We start from the raw sequence: 22,912 nt of genomic DNA, 5'->3' as shown, positions 1-22,912 counted from the left end.
ATATTCTTTCACAATATCTAAAACAATCTGACAATGCTAAAGTAGTTTACTAATTCTATGCCTGTAGAAACTTACCAGTTCTAATGATGTCATTAAACCAGTGCAGTTTGAAGAGCATTTTCATCTATAAATGAATTGCCTCGACAGTTGACCAATCAAGAGTGGGAAAGGTAAATTTTTATGAGTATATGATCAGAGGGACAAGGCCTGAGAGATGACTTCCCTATCAATCTCATGGATAGTTTTGTTTCCCAAATGAACAGAGTGCATTATCATGCAGTAGCACATGTGATATAGTTTTGTTGGTTAATTTTCTTACACTGTGACTGAAAGGTGTCTCAGTTGTTGGCAACAAATTCCAGCTGTGATAGGCACACTCTTTGGGAAGAATTTGTAGTGCAAAACACACTTTTGGAGCTATCAGATGGAAAATATTATTTTAACACTACTCTTTGCTCGAGTTTACACCTTTTGGTGGGGCTCAGCCTTTCATTTCTTCTTAGGAAGTTAAAGTCAAAGGCATCATAACTCATCACCAGTAACAGTATTGCATAGGAATACTCAATGAGTGGCCTAATGACATTCAAGCAAAACAGCAATAATAGCCACTCCGTTGATTTTTGTTGTTTCGAATTAGAGCATTCAGTACTCCTACATCAGACTTCTGAACCTTTCCTGTCTATTGTAAACATTGTATGATGGTTAAATGGTAATCGGTCACTAATATCAGTAGTTGTGACTTCCTTAATGTGGAAAATCATTCATACCAGAATGATCTTTGTTGAAACAAGAATATCTTTTTCTGACGTATTTTTCCCAAATGCACTGGCTCCACACACAGTTCAAATCTTTCAAGCTGCCTCCTCTGAATTCACCCATCTATTATACCAAAAGTAAATATTGTGTTACAGATGTTACAACTTTTTCCACTTGCAATCCAATTTTACAACGCTTAACCCGTAGTTCATGATTTTCAAGTATGCAAAATCTAATGCTTAACTGCAAGATGATAAGTAGAACTTCATATTCGAAAATGACAGTTGATACATACATTGACAGCATCATGCAGTGTTCACCTGGGTGGTACCCGAGTTTAGGTGGTGGGTGGCATCTAGCCAAGGGCCGGCAGCTGCTGCAGCAGAGGAAATGCTCGAGTGTAAGCTGTTCTGATAACGACGCTGCCACGAATTGTCCTGTGGAACTGTTTCTGGAAGTATTTGTTATTACTAGTGGGTAGAATATGAAACGAATTATCTTTGATGTTCAATCAGACTCATAACTTTAGACGGGGGCTGAAATGTGGTAAGAAAAAAGAGAGATACAGTTGGACGCAAACATGCAATTATAAGTTTAGAATGCACGACGATTACCATTAGACCACGGGTTCACACTACCCAACAACATCTCAGAAGTAGATAATACTGCCTCCTGACACTTCTGTATCTTACAGTGTTGCCAGAGTGTGCAGATGGCTGGACTTAGCATTGTCAGGGGCAGTTGATGTTATTGGCCACCTTAAGTGAATGACTCAGACTTAGTCTCTATGGCAGCTGGCTGGCGGTCAGTTTTTATGTCTAAGACTGTACCTTTGACAGCATGGCCTGGAGAGGACAAAAGGTGCTTAAAATGCAACACTTGTGTGAGAAGATCACCCTCGAGCACATTGACAGCATCATGCAGTGTTCACCCAATATCTGAAAGAAATAGTAGCTGTGAACATCTTAGGCCTCTTACCAATAGCAAAGGCAGGTGTCACACAAGTTTTAGTAGCCACTGAGTACAGCAAAACTCCGTTTTTATATTCCCCCCCCCCCCCCCCCCCCATTTTTTTTAAATAGGAGTTCTATTCTGACAATGCAATACTTTTCCATCATTAAAAGTTCCACGTACAACATTTCATGCATTTTAAATTTTCTTTGAGATTGTCACGACCTTTAACATTGATTTTCATACAGATTTCTGCAAAAAGTGCATCACATTCCTGCTCGAAGTCAGTCTAGCAATACAGCAGAAAATTCAGACTACACACAAAGTTATTGATCATGTAACGTAGCATTAGCACAGTAAGAAAAATTTCATTTTTGGCATGTTGGTTTATGGCTACCTGTATTAGATGTTTATATGTTATCAGGCTGTGTTACACAACTTGTGTAGATTCGATATAAGTCCACTTGGGTGTTATTTGCATAACATCATGATTTTGCCCCCTGTCTTCCATTTCAGTTAAGGGTCTAACAATAGCAAACATGTGGTTACTTTCCATATTGTCGGCCCTTGCCTTGGGTTACGTACCCTGCAGATCACACTACAGTAATTAGTTTCTTTTTTTTCTCCCTCATCAATTATTTGAATCTTTTTTTAGATCCACATTAGATTTAAGTTGGTGGTGCCCATGTGCTAATTGTTAAGTTTTCTTTATCTTTTTTTAGTGAGTTACCTTCCATGGTGTCTCATAGTTTTGTGGTTTCTGCACCACATTCATGGTGATTCTCATAAATCAGAATTGTGAACAGCATCATTAACTTGGATAACATTTCTTTTTGGACATGTGTTACATTTAGAGGAAAAAACTTTCTTTGATTATTGGAATTCATTATATGTGCACATTAATTGTAATGACCTCTGTTCCATCTGGCACACTCACTTCAAATATCACAATCAGCAGCCTGGTGTTCGGTTCTTTGAATGGTGTGGTAAATTGAGTGAATAAATGTGGTGTTCCAGAAGATGTCTCCACATTGTCTGTCTTAGTTATGAGGAATGGCTAGAGGTTTGGCAATTCTTAGCCTCTGTTTCTTTATTGAAACCTTTGGGTATGTTGTGAAACATTCAGGTTAGGTCTGATTTTTTCTTGGCGTTGTGCCACACTATTCCCATTTCTGAAGTGGGGCACACATGCTGCATAAAAATATAGTGTGCAGCAAGGTAATGCAAGATGACAGGACTTCTGGTCTCTCCACACACTTGTTAAGGGCCAGCACACTCCAGTCTATCTATCATTTTTGAAATCTGATTTTGCATACATGCTAATCGAAGTCATTTCACTGCCATATTACACTGTCATGCAAAGTAGGTAATCAGATGATATGCACTGGCATGTACATGATCAAGAGTATGATGCATGCATATCATAACTCTCTTCATTTCACTTAGGAGATGAGCAGGAACTTTTGGACTGTGACATGGCACACTGCTCACAGCAGCGGGAGGTGGGGGGACATCCAGTCACTGGGAATTGTGGACAGAGTCCCTACCCATGTCTGGCAGCTTTCTCTTTTGCTGTAGAGTCTCAGGGCCCAGAGTGACAGAGTGCTCACTATTTTTACAATGGCTGGGGTCAGTTTTCTCATGAAAGCTTTAACAGTGAATGGGGATAGTTTTTTAACAAAAGCATTATGTTTTGAGCAGGAATGTGTCAGCTTAGCACCACGTCTGTGCTATTGTTTGGGATGTTTCAGAGCAATGGGTCACTGAGGCTCACGGAATAGTAGACAGAACAGCGCAACACGTCACACCCAATTATCACATTCCATTGGCACCCATCACAAGAAACCTTCCTACACAAAGTGCTGACAGATGCTGTGCATAGGCTGCTTGACTGTTAGTTAGCACACATTTGCAGTCACTGTCAGAAATTGGTGGGAAGGAATGGTACTGGTGCCCTAAGTTCACAGAGTATAGCTGTGATTGGTGAAAGCTTTGTCTGTCAGTGATGATTGGCCAAGTTCTGGATCAGTGGAGTGATCACTCTCTGGGTACAGGTCAGAAGAGAATTTTTAGGGTGGTTGATTCCTGATCACCACAGGAGTCAGCCGCATACTTTGCTGTCCTTGCTGCAGAGTAATTTCATTCACAGTTTCACTTGTCTGGCCACCCAGACACTTAGTCTTTTTTGCACTCATGCTTTGATCAGTCTCCAAAGTGGGTCCATTTCCATGCAGCAGCCAGCCACTAGTAGCAGCCATCATCAGCATGCCACCTTGCTCCATACTGTCAGTAATATACACAATGCCAGCCTGTAGGGTTTCAGTTGACTTTTCAGCTGTCCAAAATTCGGATTGTGGTTTCTCAGTGGTGGCATCCATAGAACCACATTGCCTCCTTGGATGGTACTGTGGTACTGAATCTGATTACTCACTTGTTTATCAATATTATACATTTTACCTGTTGGAGGGGGGGGGGGGGGGGGGGAGGTGCAACTTTGGTCAATTAATTTAATGAATAAATTACATGAGAGGCTATGCATGCCACATAGGATTTATATCAGGGTCAAATTAAGATTGTGTTACACACCTTGTGTAGATTCAATATGCACCCCCTTCAGTCTGATTTGCGTAACATTGTGATTCTGCTTCCTAGCTTTCATATCATTTAAGGGTCCCACAATAGCAAACATGTGGTGAGTTTTGAACTTTCACAGTGTTTGCAAGGACAGGAAAGTAAGCTGAGTCACTGCCTTGATGATAATCAAGATCTGATAATAGTGACTAGTAACAACCCTCCTTCTGCTCATTGCATTGTATTACAACAGCTTTAATTTCCAGTCATTTATACAAACAAACACCACTTTTGAAGATGGCTTTCTCTATAATGGGCTTTCTTAAATTGTTGTTACTTCTGTGTGAAAATACACTAATCTGTAGTAGGTGGCAGTGTGGGCAGTCCTAAGGTTGGTATGACTTGATGTCAGATGTAAACATTTCTCCTCAAGATGCTCTGCAACATTATGAAAATTTCTTCCCATCTTTCTCACCCATAATTTCCATGAACAGAGTGACCTTGCTGCCAGCAACAGACTGTAGATTTCATGCCTATTGTTCTATGTTTACGAAGCCTGTCAACTTTAGTGTATTGACCAATACTGTGTTACAACTTTTATATGCCTCAGGTTTATGGTGATTATCAACAATAAGTCTCACACTAGAAACATGAATACCTTTATAACGTGGTTTCACAAAAGAGTAGAGCTAACTGGTGTTAGCAAGAAACAAAAACAATTAATTATTTCAGACTTTTTTTTTAAATATAGCAAAATTTAAATAATTGTTTTAATTTCCATTTTTAACAATATAAAGAGAATGACAGTAAGAGTAATTTACTCATTTTCCCTTGCGTTTCCTGTGATTTCTGTATTTTACACTGTCCTGTATTTTACACTTTTTTGGACCAGCGCAATGAAAAGTGTAAAAAGAGGATGTTACTGTTTGTGAGATTTTACCCGTAAGTCAAGTAAGCAGCAGGTCAATGGAGATGATAGCGAAGCACTATTTTAAGAAAGTGTTGTGTACCTAAGCAAGTATTTTGTGAAATGGGATTCAATTCATGTCAAAAATATGGAAAGGCATGCTGGAGAGGAAGCACATAGACCCTATATATGGCAAGACACAGAACGGCATTGAAACCAATGGAGAGAGTGAAAAAGGAGATAAACCACATGTGTCGTGCATATTGCAGCCACAATATATGAACATTGGTTGAATTATATTTATCAGTTTGAGGAGGTTATAAACAGTACTACTCATGAGTCGATGGGTTTTGAGCTGGTAGAAAAATTGATAAAACATGAGCCAAGAAGTACTTTCAAGGAGGTGTTAGGAGATTTTTCCTAATAAAGAGAGAAGAGAAAATAACAATAGTAACAGGTGATCTTCTGAAGAAAGGAGAGATAAAAAAAGCAACCTATGACTGATTAGTGTACCTAGTAGTATACAAAGTAAATGACCTTATGCTAGTATGGACTTGTGCTAGGTCCAAACAGACAGATGGAGAGGTAAAAATGTTTTATCACATTTACAAAAGGGCATATCAGTTCATCAGCATAGAACACCCAACTGCAGTGGAGCTGCAGTCAGTGAAAATAAAAACCATTCTTGGAAAAGAGCGTGATGAACATTAAAAAAACAGTATGCTTGGGAAACAAATGAAGTAATACTGGATGGAAATCATAGTGATGAGAAAAATTCCACACCCCCTTTTTGACAGAAAGAAACAGTAATGCTACGGCAAAAGATTCTTGCATGTGAAATAAAATACGGTGAATAGTCACCCATACCAGGGCAAGCTTATGGTTTTTCCCCAACTTTAACCAAACAGACTGAAACTCAAGTGGATGCTTAAGTGCATAACCTTATTAAAACTGTTTCTAGCTGCTTTATGAAGCATAGGACATTTCCTGCTGGTGACCAGTAAACTGTCAGTACTACAAGCTTGTGTGTTTCCTGGTCCATTATTGTGTCACAACATTCATAAACACAACATTCATTAACCAAATGAGTCTCAGACTTAACTGCACATATAGCTGATCCCTTTTTTCATATTGATTATACAGTAGTATGATATTACTATAATAGAGGGAAACATTCCACGTGGGAAAAATATATCTAAAAACAAAGATGATGTGACTTACCAAACGAAAACGCTGGCAGGTCAATAGACACACAAACAAACACAAACATACACACAAAATTCATGCTTTCGCAACAAACTGTTGCCTCATCAGGAAAGAAGGAAGGAGAGGGAAAGACGAAAGGATGTGGGTTTTAAGGGAGAGGGTAAGGAGTCATTCCAATCCCGGGAGCAGAAAGACTTACCTTAGGGGGAAAAAAGGATGGGTATACACTCACACACACACGCATATCCAGCCACACATATGCAGACACAACATGATGTTACCCTCTCTCCCTCAAGATGATCCTGTTCAATGTCAGTGATTTCTGTATGATGTTTTGATGGGCACAGGTGGTCTGCTGAAATTGATCTACCCTTTCAGTTTCTTGTATGCACATGAGAAGCTCATCTTTTTTATTTTGTAGGTTTATAGTGATTTGATGGATAGCACCTGGAAAAGATAGCCACTCAGACTGTCAACGCGAATGTGCTTTTCGCGGAACTGTTTCAGCGTCACGATCGGCCTCATCTTAACACAGCCGTCAGGCGTAATAACATAAGACTTGGGGGTGCACTGATGACAGAAAGCATGGGTCACATTTCAGTGGTGTCGGTGGAGTCTATCAGCAGGATGGGTTTCACTAGACATGGCCTGCACCTCAACAGGTTTGGGAAGGGGAGGTTGGTAAGGCTTATAGGTGACAGCATAGGTGGGGTTGGTGGGATCACTCATGGGAAAATTCCTGCAGTAGTGGGTGTTAGAGCTGCACCTTTTTTAGATTGAAGTCAGCTGATAGGTATTCCTGCTTAAGGGAAGTCTCTCTAACAAAGGAACCACTTTTGACAAAGCTTAGGTATCCGTGTAATGAGGGAATTAGTATATTTCATCAAAATATTCAAGGTATTAGAGATAAAGTTAGTGAACTGCTTATAGATGTTGACTCTGAAATTATTGGTATATCTGAACACTTCTTAAATAAGGAGATAATTCAGAGGCTTCCTTTACCAGGATACAGGTTGGCTGGCAGCTTTTCGAGGAGCTCTTTGTGGTGTGGGGGAGTAGCCATGTATGTGAAAAATGGCATCCCATTTGAGTCAATTGATGTTTCAAAGTACTGCACTGAAAAGGTGTTTGAATGTTGTGCAGGTGTGGTTAAATTTAATGGAGCTAAACTTCTAACTGTTGTTATTTATAGACCCCCAGACTCCGATATCATAACATTTTTGCTAAAGCTAGAGGAGGTTCTTGGTTCACTTTATAGGAAATACAAAAAGTTAGTTATATGTGATGACTTCAATATTAATTGTATAAGTGATTGTGCAAGGAAGAGGATGCTGGTAGACCTCCTTAATTCATATAATCTTATGCAAACCGTGTTCTTTCCACTGAGAGTGCAAGGGAACAGTAGAACAACCATAGACAACATTTTTGTTCATTCCTCATTACTAGAAGGGCATTCTGTTAGCAAAAGGGTGAATGGCCTTTCAGATCATGATGCACAAATTTTAACTCTAAAAGATTTTTGTGCAGCAACACGTGTTAAATATAGTCATCAGCTGTTTAGGAAAGCTGATCCAGTTGCTGTAGAGACCTTTGTAAACCTTATCAAGGAACAAGAGTGGCAAGATGTTTATAGCACTGATACAGTAGACGATAAATATAATGCTTTTCTTAAGACTTTTCTCGCACTCTTTGAAAGTTGCTTTCCATTAGAACGTTCAAAACAGGGTACTAGCAGAAACAGGCAGCCTGGGTGGCTGACTAGAGGGATAAGAATATCTTGTAGAACAAAGTGGCAATTATATCAAAACGTTAGAAACAGTCAAAATCTAAATGCAGCAGCCCATTACAGACAGTATTGTAAGGTGCTTAAAAATGTTATTAGGAAGGCAAAAAGTATGTGGTATGCAGATAGAATAGCTAAGTCTCAGGATAAAATTAAAACCATATGGTCAGTCATAAAGGAAGTGGCTGGTCTGCAGAGACAGGTCGAGGATATAGAATCAGTGCATAGTGGGAATGTCCATGTTACTGATAAGTCACATATATGTACAGTATTTAATAATCACTTTCTGAATATAGCAGGTGAACTAAATAGAAACCTAGTCCCAACAGGGAATCATATAGCGCTCTTAGAAAAAAGTGTTCCAAGACTGTTACCTGAAATGCTCCTCCATGATACTGACAAGAGGGAGATTGAGTTAATAATTAAATCACTAAAGACCAAGAACTCTCATGGATATGACAGGGTATCTAGCAGAATACTGAAGTATTGTTCTATGTATGTTAGCCCAGTACTTAGCCATATCTGTAACTTTTCCTTTAGGAGTGGTTGGTTTCCTGACCGATTAAAGTACTCGGTAGTGAAACCACTTTATAAAAAGGGATACATTGATAATGTTGACAATTTTAGACCTATTTCTATGCCATCGGTGTTTGCTAAAGTTATCAAGAAGGTTGTATATACAAGGTTACTGGAGCATTTAAATTCACATAATTTGCTGTCAAATGTTCAGTTTGGTTTTAGAAATGGTTTAACAACTGAAAATGCTATATTCTCTTTTCTCTGTGAGGTTTTGGATGGATTAAATAAAAGGTTGCGAACGTTAGGTGTTTTCTTTGATATAGTGAAGGCTTTTGACTGTGTTGACCACAAAATATTACTGCAGAAGTTGGACCATTGTGGAGTAAGGGGAGTAGCTTACAATTGGTTCGCCTCTTACTTTAAGAACAGAAAGCATAAAGTAATTCTCCGCAATACTGAGAGTGGTTGTGATGTTCAGTCCCAATGGAGCAATGTTAAGTGGGGCGTTCCCCAAGGGTTGGTGCTGGGGCCACTGCTGTTTCTTATTTATATAAATGATATGCCTTCTAGTATTACAGGTGATTCAAAAATATTTCCGTTTGCTGATGACACCAGCTTGATTGTGAAGGATCTTGTGTGTAATATTGGAACAGTATCAAATAATGTAGTTCATGGAATAAGTTTGTGGCTTGTGGAAAATAATTTGATGCTAAATCACAGTAAGACTCAGTTTTTACAGTTTCTAACTCACAATTCAACAAGAACCAATATTTTGATCAGACAGAATGGGCATATTATAAGCGAGACGGAACAGTTCAAGTTCCTAGGCGTTCGGATAGATAGTAAGCTGTTGTGGAAAGCCCATGTCCAGGATCTTGTTCAGAAAATAAATGCTGCTTTATTTACCATTAGAACAGTATCTGAAATAAGTGACACTTCAACACGAAAAGTAGTCTACTTCGCATATTTTCATACGCTTATGTCGTATGGTATTATTTTTTGGGGTAATTTTTCTGATTCAAAAAGGGTATTTTTGGCTCAAAAACGGGCTGTTCGAGCTATATGTGGTGTAAGTTCGAGAACCTCTTATCGACCCCTATTCCATAGTCTGTGAATTCTGACGTTGCCCTCACAGTATATATTTTCTTTAATGTCATTTGTTGTTAGCAATATTAGCCTATTCCCAAGAGTTAGCAGCTTTCACTCAGTTAATACTAGTCAGAAATCCAATTTGTATGTGGAATGCACTTCCTTGACTCTTGTGCAGAAAGGAGTGCAGTATTCTGCTGCATCCATTTTCAATAAGCTACCACAAGAACTCAAAAATCTTAGGAGTAGCCCAAACTCTTTTAAGTCTAAACTGAAGAGTTTCCTCATGGCTCACTCCTTCTATTCTGTCGAGGAGCTCCTGGAAGAGCTAAAAAATTAAGCAAATTCCAGTGTTACATTGTTGATTTTCTTTATTTAAACTGATGACTTGTCACCTGAATATGTTTTTTTTATATATATTTCATTTTATCTGTTTCTGATATCGTGTTATAATTTCATGTATTGACTCGTTCCATGACCATGGAGACTTCTCCTTAATTTGGTCCCACGGAACAATAAATAAATAAATAAATAAAATAAAAATAAGCACCAAATGAAATTTCTTTAATAACCTCAGTTTGCACAAGCAGCAGTATTTTCAAGTGTTTCCATTACCAGCTTTACGTTTTTGCCACTTGAAGGTAAGTACTAGCCAGTTATTTTGCAGTTTTCTCAGTTGAATTTTCTCTTTGATAGAAGTATTTTATTTTGCATACTTTAGTGTATGTTGGCACACAGAGCTGTCATCTTGTTCAGTTCACTGGTAACTCAATGTCTTGCACAGCTCTCTTTTAAAAACTGTGAATTTTTATTCCCTTTTCCAGTGTATCTACTCATTAACGGTATTTTATGCAATAATAAAAATAATTTTTGGATAAGGTACAACATGTGTAATAATGATATAAGATGCAGAAGACTTTGGTTTCTTTTGTTTTGAGGGGAATTCTGTACACTGTTGCAAAGTTTGTTTGACTATATATTGGTGTTTTTTCATTGTTTGAAAATAGTTGTATGTGTACTTTTGTAAACATTGAGCAAGCAATGTATAAACAATTTTTCTTGCTGCTTTTATAGTTGTATTCAGTTAATAATTCCATCAATTTTGAGGGCACATGAACCCATCTTAAGGTAGCTGCTAGAGATGCATGATGTAATCAGCTTCTACAAAATTTAATTCCTCTCCTTTTCTGGAACATTATAAAAATTGTTTATTAGATCTACTCTGTAACCTTCTATTAATAAGCCTACTAATCCAAAAAATAAACATGAATAGTAATGCAAATGAAACTGAATTCTCAGGAAATATCTGTACCAGAAATGATGTCTCTCTGAAATCCATAACCACCAAAAGATTTTGTTGTATTACACCATAATGTTCAGTCACTCATGGATAAAATTATCATGTTGAAAGCACTAATCCAGTACCTACATCTACACCTACATCTATACTCCCCAAACCATCATGAGGTGCACGGCAGAGGGTATGTTCCATTGTATCAATTACTAGGGATTCTTCCTGCTCCATTCACATACAGAGCATGGGAAGAATGATTGTTCAAATGCCTCTGTGTGTGCAGTAATTATTCTAATCTTATCATCATGATCCCCATGTGAGTGATACATAGGGGGTTGTAGTATATTCCTAGGGCAATCATTTAAAACTGATTCTTTAAACCTTGTCAATAGATTTTCTTAGGATAATTTGCATCTATCTCCAAGAGTCTTCCAGTTCAGTTCCTTCAGTATCTCTCGGACACGCATGGTAGCGCAGATGTTGTTGATGCTATTTATGGTGAATAAACTGTTGCTAGAAGGAACAGATGAATGTCTCTCTGTCTCTTTCTTCACTTGTTGAACATTGCAGCTTGTAGTGATTCTAGAATTTCTGTGTAAATTCTAGAACCACTCAGCCTTCTACCGTCTCAAACACAGGATATTCTACATATGAATGTGGGATGGTAAAATCCTACCTACTGCACGTCACATGTTTGTGTGGGCAGGTTTAAAGTCAGTTGCAAGAAGAAAGTAGATGCGGCAGTCGAATGGCACAGACAAGTACTTGTTGGGCAATCCATAGATGTTTTAGAGGAAGAACCATGGAGTTTTTATACATCTCTTTGACTATTGTGTCATTGACTATTGTTATGTGAAAGAAGAACAGTTGAAAAAGTAATCATGTGAACTGTTAATCCAGCCTTGTTAGAGGCAAGACCTTCTTTATGATTCATTTGAAGGAGAGTCATGGTTATTAAGTCAACTCTTTTATAAATGTAATTAAATTTGTTTCTAACATTGGATGTAGCAAGTGACTTACTGGAAGTTATATATGTATGTGGAAAGTGAGAATTTTATTCTGTATGGAGTTCAAATATACCATTAGTTGATGAAAATTGAAGTTCACGTATCTACTTATTCACAAGTAGAGAGAGAGAGAGAGAGGCTTAAGTGTTCCCGTACCTAGCATCATTCTACGCAGACAAAGTCAAGAGAATTTTCCAGCAGCCAGCTAGCCAGCAAAGAAGATTGGCTGTGAATCTCAAGTAAGTCACCTTGTATAAAAAAAAAGTGGGAAGTTTGTATGTCTACTTCTCGCTTTAAACCACTGTCAAAAACTTTAGAAAGGACCCAAGAAAATGGTAAATTTAAGTCAAAAACTAGAAAAGAAGTTGTTACGTGTTGCCCTAGCAACCAAACATCACACAGCAAGGGACTTACTCTGAGACACTGGAATATGTCCAAGTATCCAATGAAGCAAAATTTTAATGAAAAATGTTGAAGACATGGAAAATTCACAACTATAAAACAGCAAAGAAGATTTCGACGTATTTGTCTAAGATGAAATACACGTAGAACACTTCAACCAAGAAGATCTAGTGCAGGGAGTATATAGCTCTCACACACATCATGGGGCCGTGACTTTAGTCAGAAACAGAATGACAATTTCCAAGATTTATCAAAAAGGTTAGAATTCAACATTGAGGACAGATGTAATAATGTGGAATCCGAAATTAATGAATAGTTAGGATCTTTTGAAAATGTGTGCAATATTGAGTTTAATGCTGAAAAGCAGGGATTGAATACTTTGAAGGGGAGTGTAGATAAGAATAATGAATTAATACCATTTATTCAATCACAAATTACAGGTGTCAGTACACAAGTAGATAATCTAGAAATAAATTTCAAAGAGAAAATAACGAACCCTAAAATCATAAATGGAAGTAGTTTGGAGGAACAATTTGAAGAAATGATAGATCTAAAAGTTACCAAGAGAATAACCCCTGGAAACGTATTGCCTATTCTGTCTTCCGAACTTAGTGATACCAGAAAGGGTACAGATGACTTGTGGAGAGAACTCAAGCTTGTCCGGGATAAAGTAGAAAAAGGGTAACATCACCTAATGTGGTATTAACTAGTGAAGCAGTGAATGATTTACAATGGGGAGCTAATTCAGGGTTATCTAGAGAATTCCCTAAATTTAAGCCGGACAGAGATGTACAACTGACCCATTTCTTATAAAGGTTTAACCAAGCATTACCAAAAAATTGGGAAGATTCTAAGAAAATCAAATTTGCTGTGGGATACCTTCTAGGGAAAGCCTCAGAATGGGGAATGGTAAATACTGAGAATTTTTCCTCTTGGGAGAACCTTCAAAGGAAATTTAAAGAGAAATACTGGTCTGCCAGTGCACAAGATAAGTTAATATCAGATCCATGTGATCCGGGTGGAGTTGTCTATTCCCCCAGGGATGTTAACATTCTAAGTTAACAGGTGGAGTGACGACTGTCAGATCCCGAGTTGTTTTTGGTGTTTCTTCCAAATAGTTTCCTGCACAAAATTCCTCTAAAATCCTAAACTTTCTGTTATCTATCCTCCAGGGTTGTTAACATTCTGAGTTAATGGTTGGAGTGATGATCGGTGGATACCAAGCTGTTTTCAATGTTTCTTCCAAAATAGTCTTCCTGTACGGAATTCCTTTAAAATATTAAACTATTCTGTCATCTATTCTTTAAAATCTAGAACTATCCTGGAGTCTTATTGCACAGAAAACCAAATATGACTATAAAATATAGAACAACTTAAGAAAATCACTGAAAAGAAGTGCTATCTAGACAAAATAAGCCAAATAGACTATTATATTTATAGATAATATAATGTGACGAGTTAAACAACTGTGGTACTGAAATGTATAGCTTTTCTATTTTGTACAGAGTATTTTATACCTTTTATGAGATGTGGTATATGAGGGTCACTCCAAAAGAAATGCACACTTTAAAAAATCCATCTTTTATTCTACATGTCTGAAAGTTTTACAGTATCTAGATACATTCTTTAGGAACAATGGTTTCATTTCTCCACATAATTTCCATCCCTCTCAACTGCCTTATGCCATCTTGGAAGCAGCACCGATATACCCGCATGGTAAAATTCTAGACCAACCTGGTGGAGCCACTGTTTGGCAGCATGCACAAGGGAGTCATCATCTTCAAACCTTGTTCCACGAAGAGAGTCTTTCAGTTTCCTAAAGAGATGATAGTCACATGGAGCCAGATCAGGACTGTAATGTGGGTGTTTCAGTGTTGTCCATCACTGTTTTTGTGATTGCTTCCATGATTTTTTGACTGACATGTGGCCATGCATTGTCGAGCAACAGCAAAACATCGTACTTTTGGCGAAGTGGTCGAACACAACTCAGTTGAGCTTGAAGTTTCTTCAGTGTCATCACATATGCATCAGAATTTTGTAGGGGAAAATGTAGGTACATCTAGAAATATGCACACATATATAGGAAGCTGTGACACTTCTACATCAAATATACATAAGAAAATGTGTATATAAACTAAGAAAGAGGCATGAGCAAAGAGAGAAAATGAAAGCAGGAGAGAATGTTAATCATGATGATCAATAAGAAATGTCAGTATAATAAATACTCTAATGAATTGAAGGATAGTGGAACATGAATAGTATATGTTGACACAGTATGTACTGAAAGTATAGAAGTTGATGAGTAGAGGAGGACTCTGGAGAGTAAATGATGTATTAAAGAATAAATGTGAAGCTTAAGATAGACTTATATCTTTACCAGAAAGTACTTAATTATGTTAGACAGAGAAATGTATACTAGGGTAATGAACTGTGAGGACTACTCAGAAACGATAAGGGAGGCATACCCAGTATTCACTAAGTATAAAGGGCAGGCATACCTACATGGAGATAGGATGACCAGTGGCCTAAAAAATAGGGATGTTTTATAAGGGGTGTACCTACCAGAATGGAAAGAGAAAGTGCTCTCATAAGGTCAACCCACAAGCAAGGAATAGGTGCTGATCCTAGGAGAAGGCTACAGTATCATGAAAAAAGTCACAAATTTTATAGGAATTATTCTGGAAAGTTTAAATTCTGTGAACGACTAGCATTATTATATTTCATGGAAGTAAACGAGTGTCAAAAGAACACTGTCATTTCGCTCAGAGTTGCTGAAGTACCTGATTTCATATTAAAAGCATATGCTCACCACATAACAGAACCATTGGCAAAAATTTTCGACCTATCTCTAAAAACTGGTGTCTTTCCACACACTCTCAAAATAGCAGAAGTTCAGCAACTGCTAAAATAAGGTTCTTCTGATAAAATATCAAACTACTGACCTGTGTTACACTTAACTTCCTCCTCAAAAATTCTGGAAAAACTCTATAATGATGCTGTTAAGTTTATAAATAAATATCGTCCTCTTACCGTACAACAACATGGTTCTAAAAAGTCTAAATGCACACAGAGAGTAATTTTCAAATTCTTAGACTGTGCTTTTAAAGCCCTTGATCAACATAAATTAGCTGCAGGTATTTTTATAGACCTGTCAAAAGCCTTCAACACCCTGTACCATAGCATCTGCTCAAAAAGTCAGAAACATCAGGAGTAAGAGGTGTACACAGAGCTGGTTGTATTTGCACCTAAAAATCCAGAGGTGTTGCTTCAGTAAGAATTCAATACTAAGAGTAAAACAAATAACAACTCCTTCCTTTCTAGCAAATTACCAATAATATATGGCATACTGCAGGGCTCAACCTTAGATCCACTACTCTTCTTTACTTATGTGGATGACTTTGTTGAATAAATGAGTGCCCAAAAAACTACCCTATCTGCCAATAGCACCAGCATATTGCTTACTGGATCCATCCCAGAAACCTTGCAGTCAACAGCAGACAGTTCTACGAAAAGACTTTCTAAAGTGGTTCACCAAAAACAAACTCACTGTAAATACTGAAAAACTGTGTGCATCAACTTTCATTTATTTTTTCTATCCAATCAAATGTCTATTCAAGCATCATTAAAAAAGGATCCCCTAGAAAATGTAGGTGTCTGTGGATTCAGTAAGATTTAAAGTGCGACACATATAAATAACTTGTCTTGGGAACTCTCACCCATGTGCTATGGTTTATGAATATTAAAGTCAACAACAAGCAAAACAACAGTACTGCAGTCATACTATGCTTTGATATAGGATCATTTTCTGAGAGCATTCAGCTCAGAGTGTAAAGGTTTTTAGAATGCAAAAAAGAGCTCTAAGAATAATTTGTGGCCTTAAAGAGATGGATTTCTGTAGGTCTCATTTTACTGTGCTTGGTGTTCTGAATGTTCCAACTTTATTACTCATTTATGAAACTATCTTGTTCACTAGAAACTATCTCTTGAAAACAGGCAAACTACTGTAGAACAAAAAAGTACACAGTTGTTGTACCAGAGGGAAATCAAATATACATAAAAATATCGTGAATAAAAGCCTATCAGCAGTGCATAAGTAACATTGGTGTAATACTACATAATAAGACACCAGAGGAAATATTTAAAACTTAACTGAAAGCATTTCACATAAAGCACTGTTTCTATTGTGTAAAGGTATTTCTGAATATGTAACAAAAATGTTATTCAAAAATTAGATTATAATAATAGGTACTGAATTTTAATTTGCTTACTATTAGCTAATACTATCTACCACTGCAACTTTTCTCTGACCTGTCCAATATCAAGTGTAAAATCTGTGCTGTATGATAAAACTTGACCAATAAAAAATCAACTAATCAATCAATCAGAGTCAATGATTATTATCTTCTTGCAGTGACAGCGACTGTAGCAGTTCCTAATAAACATCCAAATACAAATGTATTAAAAAAAGTGTTGTCCATTTGTGAAAGATAGTGATAATCATTTGCAGACACTATTATTACAGAAAATTAATAGTGCAAACAATAATAAATGTAACAATGAAAACAACCAATTATTGATAATATAATGTGAAAGGACAGATAAAAGAATCTACTCACCAAGCAGTGGCAGGGGAACACACACACAAAACAATTTAACTTTCAGAAGCTTTTGGAGCCAGTGGCTTTTTCTTCCTTGTGGAAGAGTTGAAGCAGAAAGAAGAGTGGTGAAGGAAAATGACTGAAGAGGTTTAGGGAAAGGGTTACAGTTTAGACGTCACCCCAAACCCCAGGTCAGGAGAGACTTACCAAATGGGATGAGCTTTATTTCTCATCCAGCATGTATGTTTTTGTATTCCTTGATACCTTGGCTAGACAGAACATAACAGCAACATACAGCTTGTATTTGGAGTCCTATCCATGTAAGTGACAGCTTTTTCATGCTATACTGGAGTCATGCCAGCACTGATGTTCCAAGGTATCCATATCCCTATACTCTATGAATCTTTTAACAGCAACTGGTCTCTTCATTATCAGAATGATTTATGTCCTGTTTAATGACAAGATTTACCTTTTCTTAAAGTATATTCACAATGATGGAGAGTCACCATAACATCTCACTGTTATCTGTTCTTGATTACTAGGCAACACTTGTGACAAATGGCCACATTAATAACATCTTTGACATATATTGTGACAAACCTACAATTAATGCCACAAGGTGCAAAATGTTGTGCCCTCAAAAACTGAACTGCACCATATAGTTTACATCAACATAAACAAATCATTTACAGAATTAGTTAGTAATGTATGGTTAAAAATAAATTTAAATTTGCAGAGAGCCTCATTTTTTGTACTAGTAATCTAATAAAGATTTTAGTAATATTATATAAAACTTCATTCAGGTTTCAGACAATGATGCAAAGTGAATGCACGTATTATACAGAAATGCCTTGCCTTGTTCCAAAAGAATAGAAATCAAGTTAATTTTCTTGTAATATTACTGACTGTGCCACATGTCCAAAGAGCAAGGCTTCAGAAACTGAGTTAACACAGCATATTTCAGTTTTGTAATAATGTCACCAAGTTTCTTAGTCAGCCAGCACTATTTGAAAGTGGCCTCTTTCCCAAATTATGCCCGGCCTCTTCCATTCACAGAACACAAAGAGCTATATTTCTTAAAAAAGTAAATGTGTTTGTTCCTGAAATCCACATTATCGCAAGCAATTTTCTTCCTTGCAGAAAATGAGATAAATAAATCAACAAAACAAATTATAAGTCCCCCAATAGGCATGTGCAGTTATAGCACATGTCATCAAGTGAGAGAAATGTTGGCAGTGCCATCCTGTACATCTTTATTTGAAATAATAATAATAATAATTTTTGTATAACAATATCAAGCCATACAATCCTAATTCTTCACTGTGATTTTTTTATACTTTCGTTTAAGATTACAGGTTTGATACATCCCTTTATAAAATAATTAAATATTTTTATTCACCATACTTGTTTAACATTATGAAAAAAGTAACAATGTTCCACTGTAACTGTTTAACATTATAATTGTTTTCTTCCAGCTTATGGAATGCTTTGGTAGACTGATTGAGCCTCCAGTTTCTACACATTCACGTATAACATTTAACAAGACCATGACTTACCCTGCTGTAACAATTTGCCGTGCTGAAGGTTACAAAGAAGACGCACTATTGGTAAGGAATCACTAATTACAATTTCAAATGTTATCACTATTGTTCTTGTTTCTTATTCTCTATTACTCATGTTACTTTTTATGCAATATGTATTACCAGTAATTTTCTTTTTCTCTCACTTCTTTCACCATTGGCAATGATTTTTATGTGAAAAATACCAAGTTGCATTGTGGTTCAGTTTTCCATGTTAAATTGTACACTCACCAATAACTCGCTGGGTACATCAATTCAAAGGTTGAAGGAAAGTACCAATATAACCATGGCTAATAAAGCACTGTGGTATTCAAATCAACCTTGGGTTGAAGACAGCGTTATCTTTATCTTTAGGATATAAAATAATTATTTGTGTAATTTACTTACATTATACATAGACCTGTCAAGCATAGAATTTTAGAAAAAGTAAAATATGGAATGACACAGGCAGTGTCCCTGTAAGGACATTGTATAATTCTTTGAGCAGTATGATAAGCCCTGGATGAAGTGTTCTGTGGAGCATTTTAGTGTATGGCTGGAGAATTGTATAGGAGAGAAAGGTATTCATAAACCTGCATCTACATACATACTCCACAAGCCACCATATGATTTTTGGCAGAGGGTATCTTGAGCCACTATTAGTCATTTCCTTTCCTGTTCCACTCACGAACAGACCAAGGCAAAAATGGCTATCTGTACTCCTCTGTATTAACCCTCATTTCTCTTATATTATCCTTAAGGTCCTTACTCAGAATGTATGTTGGTTGGAGTGGAACCATTCTGCAGTCAACTTCAAATGCTGCTTCTCTAAATCTTCTCCACATTGTTTCATTGTTTCACAAGAAGAATGTCATCTTCCTTCCAGGGATTCTCATTGTTGTGGCTGTGTTAATGTTTTGTGGTTCCTGGCTGGATGAGGAGAGGGAGGTATGATAAGTAGGTGGCCAGTTTCCCACATTTTATTACAGGAACCAAATGAGTGCTTAACTTCAGTGATGTGCAATCTGAAGTTCTCTGGTTAACAGCAATCAAATAACATGTACTAATTCTTGAATCTTGTCTGTGTCCATATCACAGCTATATACAATGAATAACATTCCCTCCCAGCTAGCTAAGGTGCAAGGTGATGACTATCATTGTGGAAGACTAGAGCACAGTGTGACATATTGAGGTGCAATGTGAACTGAGCCCCAATGCAACGTACTGAGGTGCTGAGATTGAGAGAGCTCAACCATCAGCAGCAACCTATTGCACACTGCTCAGGTGGCATTATCAGCACATAGCCTGGGGTCATTTCTTGGTCTTCTCTTGTCATAGGCATGCTTAGTTCAGTGTGTACACCAGGTGAAGGCCATGTACTGGAGATGCAAATGACAATGGAAATGGGGGGGGAGGGGGGAGGCAGGGAGTTGGATGTAGAGATGAGCCAGGAGCTGTAGCTGTGGAGGACGGCGTACTCACGGCCATACCCTGCCATGTGGCTTGTGAGAGCCGAGGATCGTCCTCCCAGAAACAATGCCCAGGATATGTGTTCAATCCTGAGGGTGTCTCCTGGGGTGATGACAGTGGCAGTGATGGTAATGGTGGGTCCAGGTCCATTGGGTCGGAGAGCACTGATGGAGGAGGCGAGGGTGTGATGTCCATTGGCTTGTCCTGGAATGCAGTGGTGACACCAGCAAGTGGCTGCAAAGGCCACATGGTCACATGAGGCTGTGAATCTGAGGGAAGAAAAGCAGCAGAATCATCGGGCAAATGACAAATGCAAATTTTATTCTGGTGACAGAGCTGCAAACCATCTGGACCTGCAATTAGATACACATATGTGCCTATACATTTCTGGATCTCATCTTGTTCCCAGTGCTGGTGTCACACCAAAACCCTGCAAAGAACAAGATCAAGCAGTGCAAAGTGATACTTGCGGACCATTGGCAGCGCCAGATGGTGCAGCAGGTGGAGCAGCTTAAGCAGTGTCCGATGGAAGCAGCCATGTAGAAGCTCCCCCTGCGATGGTCTGTCGCATGAGTGGGAGCGGTAGGAGGTGAGAAAGAGTTGCAGTGCCCATTCCCATGTGTGGAAGGCGTGAAGCTTGGACATCATTGTTTAAAAATGCATACAAAGCATCCTGCTTCTCAATGGGATTGGGGGTGAAACAGAGCACTTGTTAGGTGATGAACACCATTTTGTAACAAAACTGTTCAAAGTCATGTGGCATGAACTAAGGTCCATTGTCTGTATCAGTGACTTCAGGCAATTCTCCAACACAAAAAAATGAGGACAACACTTGAATTGTGCTACATGATGTAGTATGTGGTAGAGTTCATAGGAAATGCAAATGGGAACTTGCTAAAAGAGTCTACTACTACGAGCCAACGAGTGTTTCAGAATGGTCCTGCAAAGTCTGTGTGCACTCATTGCCATGGGTATTGAGTCTTAGGCCAAGCTGAGAAGATCTGTCGTAGATTGGATTGGTTTCCCATGCATGCGCGATACTGTGATGTCATCTGTTCAGTGTAGGAGTCCATGCTGTGCCAAGTACAATGCTGGTGTGCTAACTGTTAAGTGTGAACAGTGTCCCAATGTCCTAGGTGTAGCAGCTGTAACACATTATTTTGCAACACTGTGGGAATGAGCATATGCAGTTGTTCACTGTCAGATTGTACTAAATCACAGTTTGTTGAACCGAAAGGTTATGCTGACGAGCAAAATATCAACACACTACTGAGTTCTCTATACTGTTCAATCAGTGAGACTAACATGTGCAAATGTAATGCAACAAAATCTTCAGATCAAGGTCCGCTTCCATGGCCTGTGCAATTTCTCTGTAATTTAATGGGAAAGGTTGCAGCTATTAAGAGACCTACACATTGATCTGGCAACAAGATGGGTCAGAGAAACCAAAATCAGCATTGGGGCTGATCAGAAGGCAAGAAAGGGTGTCAGCATTGCCATGCTGTGCTGTAGGTCTGTAGGCAATTTTGTACTCATACTGGGATAGAAGCAAAGCCCAACATTGCAATTTTTGAGCAGTATATGTGCGAACTGGCTTTGACGGATGAAACAAGGACTGCAAAGGCTTCTGATCTGTCACTAAATAGGACTTGCAACCAAACAGATAGTGATGGAATTTTGTCACACCATACACAATAGCAAGAGCTTCTTTTTCAATTTGTGAATAATTGCACTGAGTTTGAGTTAACAACTTTGAGGCAAAAGCAATAGGTCTGTCTTGTGCACCAATTCTGTGCAAAAGCAATGCACTGATTCCGTAAGACGAAGCGTCTACTTGCAAAATCACTGTTTTGATAGGATCAAAATTTACTAAACACCTATCACTGAGCAAGGCATTTTTGAGTTTCTGAAATGCATTGTGCCACTCTTTGGTCCACATGAAAGGCACAATTTTTAGACGCAAGCGATGAAATGGATTTGCAATCTATGAAGCATTCTGAATGAAATAAATATACTATGTCAACATGCCAAGCACTGACTGCAGTTCAGAAACACTGTGAGGAGCAGGCAGATCACGAATTACAAGCAAACGAGATTTGAGGGGGTGTGCCCTGATTATTTATCACAGGACCTAAGAACTGTAGTTCTGTCTGAAAAAAACCATGCTTTTCGAGATCACACTTGAGTCCTGCATCTGACAACACCTGAAAAAGAGTATGCAAATTGGCAATGTGTTCCTCTGTTGCACAATATATTATTCATTGTACAACCAATTATTATAAACAAATGTCTCAAATCTATGTAAATGTCACGTTCTACACCCAAGCGATTTATCGCTAATGGGTCTACAGAACATGAATGAATGAAATAAATAAATAAAATAAATAACAACCTGAGATGAAAATATCATCAAGGTTGTTTGAACAGAATGGCACTTGAGCAGTTAGCTGTTCCAAGTAACATTGAAAAATGGTGGGTGCAGAGGCACTGCCAAAGGGCATACACAAATACTTGAAAAGGCCTAAATGTGTATTAACAACAAACACTTTCTGTGATTCTTCATCTAGTGGTATTTGCAAATAAGCATCATGAAAATCTATCTTAGAAAAGTAGCGACCAGCACCAAGCCTGTCCATAAGTTCCTCAGGGTGAGGCAATGGATAAGTGTCAATTATAGTCTGTGGATTGACTGTACTTTTGAAGACAACATGAATGTGAATGCGACCAGAAGGGATGATCCTCAAAACCAGTGGACTTGCCCACTGACCACTAACTAGTGTGTATTGGAGCAATCACACCA

The 22,912-nt window shown here is 38.0% G+C and overlaps 1 protein-coding gene across 1 annotated transcript in view; it reads left to right on the top strand.

The window, feature by feature from the left end:
- LOC124789512 overlaps positions 1–22,912 on the top strand; it is a 218,228-nt gene that overhangs the window by 86,921 nt on the left and 108,395 nt on the right. Inside the window, exon 2 of the mRNA XM_047256898.1 lies at positions 18,559–18,690. Within this exon, the coding sequence (XP_047112854.1) occupies positions 18,562–18,690 (129 nt within the window). The 5' untranslated portion in view covers positions 18,559–18,561. The remainder of the gene's footprint in view (positions 1–18,558; positions 18,691–22,912) is intronic.

Source organism: Schistocerca piceifrons, chromosome 3 (genome assembly GCF_021461385.2).
Source record: "Schistocerca piceifrons isolate TAMUIC-IGC-003096 chromosome 3, iqSchPice1.1, whole genome shotgun sequence".
In the NCBI taxonomy this organism is placed as follows: Eukaryota; Metazoa; Arthropoda; class Insecta; order Orthoptera; family Acrididae; genus Schistocerca; species Schistocerca piceifrons.
Note: the sequence above shows the minus strand (reverse complement) of the source record. Positions and strands in the feature narration are given on the sequence as shown.